Genomic DNA, 6,398 nt, shown 5'->3' on the forward strand with positions numbered 1-6,398 from the left:
CGTCCCCCAATGGGCTTAGTTTAAAGCCCGGTGGAGCAGGTCAGCCAGTCTGGCTGAGAAGAGCCTTCTCCCTAGGGGAGAGAGGTGGAGGCCATCCCTTCCCAGCAGCTCGCTGCCTCTCTCGCCAAAGAGCGGGCTGTGGTCATGAAAGCCAAAGCCTTCCTGACGACACCAGCGCTGCAGTCTTTGGTTGACCACATAGATCCTCCTGTCCCTTCTCAGCCCATAGCCTGAGACTGGGAGGATCGAGATGGTCAGATGGTCCATCTGGTTCATCTCTCCAGATTCCTTAAGGATCTCTAACCCCAACACAGGATGCTTAAATCAGGAGCACACAGGGCAAGTTTAATCCAGTTTAGCTTTGAATCAAGTCAGGTGAGCTGTCCTGACCAGTTTCTGTATAGAAGGCCAGTTTGTAGCAGTGTGTATCACTCCTCCTAGCCCAGCCTCCCTTGCTTAGCAGCTTCTTCATGACTGGGAATTCCCTTAGTTAGGTTCCTCCAAACACCCCTGCCCAGACTGGGCCCCCACGGCACTAGCTGCTTTGCCAACCTCCCTGCTCTGGGTTTCGTCTGAACTGGGATCCCAGTCCTCCCACCCACTGGTGCTGATTGAGATGTGGCCAAATTGAGATATATCTATGCACTGGTAACCCAGTTGAATTTACCCCTTTCAGTTTGCCTGGAGGGGACAGGGTGGTGGTAAGAATTTGGATTTACTCCCAGACAGAAGAGGAGTCACAGGCACCATTGGCTGAGCTGGTGGCACTGGAAACCAGTTCAGTGATGACACTGGAAACTCTTTGGGCTTGTTTCCAGGGAGGGGCTTGTGGCTTTGCAAAGCAGGTGTGGATGCAGCTGTGTGGGGCTTTCACACACATGCACACCCCCTCCAGCACCACTCACTGCCTGTAAGGGTGTATTTCGGTACCAGGGTCCATTTATACTCGATGCTTTCCAGAATCTGGTTTCAAGCCAGGTGCACGGAGGTTCGGTGTCAGATAAAGTAGGAACAAGCTCAGGGAAGGGCTGGGAGAGGCAAGGCTTAGAGCTGAGGTTCATATGGTGTCACACCGATGTGTAGCCCAAGGAGGCTTTCTAGATGCATAACCCCCACCGTAACCCTTAGGGATTTTAACAGAGGAAAGGGTATAAGCTGTTACTTTGAGGGGTGTTAGTCCAAGGGGGCTAACAGGCCCTGTATGAACACTTCATCACGCAGCACAGTTCAGCAGCTGGGAACATCTACACTCAATTAACTTGCCCATTCCCCACCACCAGCCCACCAGAGAGGAAAACAGGTATGAGGCCAGGTTGGAAGGGAAAGCCAGAACTGCAGTGTAGACAGGACCAGAACTAGGAGCAGGACATCAAGCAGCTTTCCAACCCAGGGGCGTGGGTGAAAGGAGGGTCAGAACCCATCTAGCTCCATTGATGAGGGTATTTTTCCACTCCCAGAGTTACCCAGGCTTGAAGTCGAGTTATCACCTCCTTCCACCAAACCAGGGGCACCTCAGCTCTGGGGGCAGCTAATCCAGATCTTAGCCCTGCACCCTCTCTGCTGGCTGTTGGGGTGGGGGTATGATCTTCCAACCCCACCATAACCTCCCAGTTGATGGGAGAGTGAGCAAGACCAGCAACATTTGTGTGTTTAGGCCTGGCTAAGACCAGATTGTTTCCTGTGTTAATGCCAGAAAGGCAGGAACCAGCTGTCCCAGCCCCTGGAGTTGAACTGGGTGAGCAGTGCTGTGTGTTGATGCATTCACCTTGGATTAGGAAGATGTTGGCCCTTTGGCTTCCCAGGCACTACTAGGAACAAAGGTGACCTTTGATGGCAGGTTAATTGCTGATTAGCACCAGGGAGGGCCCCGGGGACTCTCAGCCCTGGGCTGGGGACTCAGTCCTGGGCTGGGAACAGGAGATGAGTGCTGAGATGCAGTTGAATCTGGGGTGGGGCATGTCAGAGGCTGTTTATACAGGGACCCCTTGTCTGGCACTGAGATGCAGCCATCTCTGGGGATGACAGGCGGAAACACTTACATTGGGTCTATGTGAAGATCCTCCATGTGACGATCCTTAGCCCAAGTCAGGAGAGGCACCTGGTTCTTGGCTCCCTCCATCAGAAACCAGCCTCCCTTCTTGATCCAGATGAAGAGCATTCACACGGAGGTGGGGAACTGGTCCCACAAAACAGGTTCAAACAGAGCCTGGGGTCTTGCACCTCATGGATGAGGCAAGAGGTGGAGGGAATGGGTTTGACCCCCACCTCATTTAACCCCTCATTGTTCACACATGTGCTGCCTTTCTCTGGCTCCAGGACCTGTTGCCAATTGGTGTGACAAATTGCTTGGGTCTTAAGTTCCTTTGCTAGGTCAGGGACCTCAGCTAGGACAGGAGCTGACATGGGACAGAACTTGGGGGTGGAGTGGGGAGTGCTGGAAAATGGGTCCCAGTCCCCCACAGGAGTTCTGAGCCTGGGAGGGGGGAGAAGATGATGTGGGGGGAGGGAAGCAAAGGCCGAAACTTCCCACTCAGTGCTGAGGTGCAGCTGCCTCTGGGGTGGGGTGCACTGAGGGGAGGCTGTTTAGGATGAGACATTCAATGGGACCCCACCACGGCTTGCGGGCGGGGGAAGGAGGGGAGGTGGAGGACAGCACAGATCCCTTAAGGAACTGGGAATGAGGGACCCCAGCAGGGGCTGCAGGTTGGGAGTGAGGGGCACCTGCACGCAACTCAGAAGGGATCCATCCAGGCTCCCCCTCACCCCACCTCACCCCTCATCCCCTGCCCCCAGGTTAGTTTTGGGGTGAGCTCAATCGCATGCTGGCGTGCCCAATCCTGAGAGAACTGTATCTACCCCTCTTCCCTATGCCGCCACCCCCTCCCTCCTGTCTGTCTTCCCATCTGTCTGACTGCCCCCATCTGTCCATCCACCCCACCTCCCCCATGCCTCTCTCTGGGGTCTCAATATGCTCTAAAAACAACAACAAATACAAAAAATGAACATAAAACCAATCTCCCGCCCCCCACCCCCTTCGTGGGGGCCTGGCTCAGTCTGTTCTCCCCCCACCAGTCAGTCCCTTCAGAATCCTGCCTCTGTTGGACCTCCAATCCCACCCCCACCCCTGCTCTGGCCCCCACGCTGCCCCTACAAACTGAGGGCACCCAAGGGCCCTATGGCAGGCACAGCTACTCCTAGAGGGTTGGGAGTGGGTGGGAAACAGGTTCCTTGCAGGCCTGCAGGTAGGGGGAGGTGTTTGTGAGGGCACTGCCTTTCCCAGCTAGGCACCTCCCCACACCAGCTCTGCACCCTGTGGATGCCACTGCCATGCCCTGGCCTGTGCTCCATCCCAGGGCAGCAGGGGCCAGAAGTTAGAAATGTTTATTAGAGCCTCATCCTGGGGGGAGAACTCACAGCAGTGCTGGGGGAGTTGGAAATCTGTCCATGTGTTGGAGGGTCCAGTCTGTGTTTCGGGGGTAGTTCAGTCTGTGGGAGGGAGGCAGGTAATCCAGTCCACATGAGAAGCATTGATCCAGCCTGTTGTGGGTGGGGAGGTGATAGAACTCATGTCGGGGTGATCCAGCTTGTGGAGAGGGACCCAGTCCATGGCAGGGGCATGATCCAACCTGTGTGGCAGTGATTCAGTCCATGCTTATTGTGGGGTGGGAGATCCAGTCCATGTGTGGGAGTAATCCAGTCTGTGTGGGGGGCATGATCCAACCTGTGTGGGAGGGTGATCCAGTCCTATGTTGGGAGGTGATCCAGCCCAGCAGGGTCACAGGAGGCCCCTGTCTTTCCCCTCCAAGCAGTGGGACTCAGACTAAGGTGAGAGGGGGAGGTGATTCCCCTGCTCGAGAGGGAAATGAGGGCTGTCATCTCTACCCTGGCCATGGGTCAAGCTGGGCCCAGTACAGCCTGGATGACATGAAAATGGCCCCAAGCCATACCCCCCACCCCATCCATTGGAGAAGGAGTGTAAGGGGGGCATGCCCTCTGCCCAGCAGGGGGCTCTAGCTGGGGAGGAGCCTAGAGTGCCAGGGTGGGGTTGGAGGCCGTCACCAGCTCATGGGTGTGGGTGGGCATGGGGCGTTGCAGCCGCAGGGAGCAGCCAGTGACATGCCGGAACTCCACAGCAAAAAGCCCGAAGAGCAGGAAGAGGGTCATGGCCAAGGCCCACTCACAGCCCGCGGCCACCGACCGCAAGCCCAGCATGTGCAGGGTCACCACTGTGCCAACATCAAGGTGCCAACGTCATGCTGGGGGCCCCCAGCCCTGTGCTCCTGCCCTGTCCCCCAGCCCTGGGCCCCCCCAGCCCTGCTGGTGCCCCTCACTCCCAACCCGCAGTTCCCAGGCTCACTCCCAACCCGCAGTTCCCAGGCTCCCTCCCCACCCCACCCCAGCCCTGCTGGTGGCCCTTTCTCACAACCCATAGCTCCCTGCTCCCCAGCCCTATCAGTGCCCCTTGCTCAGAAGGATACTGGCCACGAGGAAAGTGGTGCTGCCTGCACAGAGAAAGATCCTGATTGGTCCGATCCAGTTCCCACCGTGCCGTGGGGTCACCCGATAAGTCAGGATAGCCTGGACCCAGAAGTACCCGACACCCACCGCAAAAGCCAGGAAGGCACCCACTAGGTGGGTCTCCAGCTGGTTACTTTGCTGGGGTGGGCAGAGAGGCCAGGAGGAGCTTGGAAAGCTGCCCATGCTCAGCCCCTGCTCCCAGCATGGTGCCCCCTGTCCAGCTATCACCCCACATCACCCTGCCCAGCTCCTCTATCCCTACCCTGCTCCCCCCAACAGTCTCCCCCTCCACTCCATTCCAGGACTCCCCCCTGCAAAGTCCCCCTCCCCATCTATCCCTGCACAGCCCCCCACCCCCTGGGCACTGCATCTTCCTGCCACTCACCTGGAAGTTGCCCACGATGGAGGCACCCAGTGCACACAGCAGCCCCAGCACGAGTCCAGTGGTGTTCAGGGCACTGTGACAGCCATACTCCCGCACGTGCTGGTACTTCAGGACCGAGATCCAGACCACTGGGTAATGGGGTGGGAGCAGGTGCACAGATCAGCAGCGGAGGATAGGCCTCTGCCCCGTGACCACCCCTGCCCCAGGCCGACATCACTTACCTACAAAAGCCCCCAAGTTGAGCACTTGACCGAAGATGCAGCTCTGGGGTGGGAAGGAGCCACAGGTGCTGGGGGAAGAGGGAAGAGGCCATCAGCCACATGTGCCCCCATGCCCTACATGCGGCCCCAGGCCTGTGGAGAGGTCCCAGAGGGATCCAGGGGGGCTGAGGGCTGTTTTCCCCCACCTACCTTATGTAGGGGAACACGACGGTGATGTTCACGGACCCATTGGCCACGGCCATGGCATACCTGTGAGGGGGACAGAGCAGAGGCCTTAAGGGCACATGCTATGGGGTGGAGGCCAGAGTCTAGTGGGCACAACCCCTACCCTACACCCATACTCACAGCCAGTGAGTGTCTGCTCTGGAGGGCCCCCCTGGAGGGGAAAGTTCCTAATCCAAGCTCCAGGAGGAAGAAGGGTGTGATGACTGGAATGGGGAGGGGAAGCCGGGACCCTGGGTCCCAACCGAATGCGCGCGGGGGGGGCGGGCAGGAAGCTCCTCCATTACTCACACGACCCAGAAGCCAATGGCAGCCCCCACGGCTAGCACCACGGGGAGCAGGGCCCAGATCAACATGGCCAAGGTCACCTGGGTTGCGGGGAGAAGAAAGATAGTTAGACAGCCCCCATCCCTTCATACTAAGCAGGGGGTTCCCAGTCCTGTAGGGGGGGTTGTTATACATGGGGGACAGCCCTAGTCCTGCACCCCATATACTCCCCATCCCTTAGAGTTTAAAGTCACAGGGCCTCTCAGGTGTCAACTTTGGGGGTCCTCCTCCCCCTGATGGGGATGGGGGACCTATGTGCCACCCCTCAAAGAAAGGGAGCAAGGGGCATCTCCCAAGGCAGCCAGGCTGTAGGAGGCAAGTGGGATCAGGGCATTCAGTCAGGATGAGTTTGGACCAACTGATCTCTGCTGAGAGAGATCCAATGTGAGAAGAGCCAGGAGCCAGGACACCTGGGCTCTAGCCCAGCCCTGGAAGGAAGGAAGGGGCTGTAGTGATTAGGATGGGGAGCAGAAGCCAGGACTCCTGGGTCCCATGCCAGAAGCCATCCCTGACTCCTTCCCCACCCCACTCCACCCCCATGGCAGCCAGATCTGGTTCTTCGCTTACCTGCTTGGGGCAGCTCTCCTATGCTGGGATGTCTCTGGTGCCGTCCTAACCCCTAAGCTTGCCCTGGGAAATCTGCCCCCCTCCCCAAGTCTGCCGTACAGCCAGGCTGGCTAGGGGCATCCAGGCACTTCCACCTAGCCCCTGCCAATGCCCCCCCC

The 6,398-nt window shown here is 58.2% G+C and overlaps 1 protein-coding gene across 2 annotated transcripts in view; it reads right to left on the reverse strand.

Annotated features, from left to right (window-relative positions):
• Positions 1-3,393: 3,393 nt before the first annotated feature.
• Positions 3,394-6,398, reverse strand: part of TMEM150B (transmembrane protein 150B) — a 4,259-nt gene continuing 1,254 nt past the window's right edge. For both annotated transcript variants that reach the window (XM_006015065.3, XM_025197605.1), the window contains exons 2-7: positions 5,638-5,714; positions 5,314-5,373; positions 5,125-5,192; positions 4,904-5,031; positions 4,479-4,656; positions 3,394-4,226 (exon numbers count right to left, since the gene is read on the reverse strand). In XM_006015065.3, the coding sequence (XP_006015127.1) occupies positions 4,027-4,226; positions 4,479-4,656; positions 4,904-5,031; positions 5,125-5,192; positions 5,314-5,373; positions 5,638-5,714 (711 nt within the window). In that variant the 3' untranslated portion in view covers positions 3,394-4,026. The remainder of the gene's footprint in view (positions 4,227-4,478; positions 4,657-4,903; positions 5,032-5,124; positions 5,193-5,313; positions 5,374-5,637; positions 5,715-6,398) is intronic.

This window comes from Alligator sinensis, unplaced genomic scaffold (assembly GCF_000455745.1).
Source record: "Alligator sinensis unplaced genomic scaffold, ASM45574v1 scaffold647_2, whole genome shotgun sequence".
In the NCBI taxonomy this organism is placed as follows: domain Eukaryota; kingdom Metazoa; phylum Chordata; order Crocodylia; family Alligatoridae; genus Alligator; species Alligator sinensis.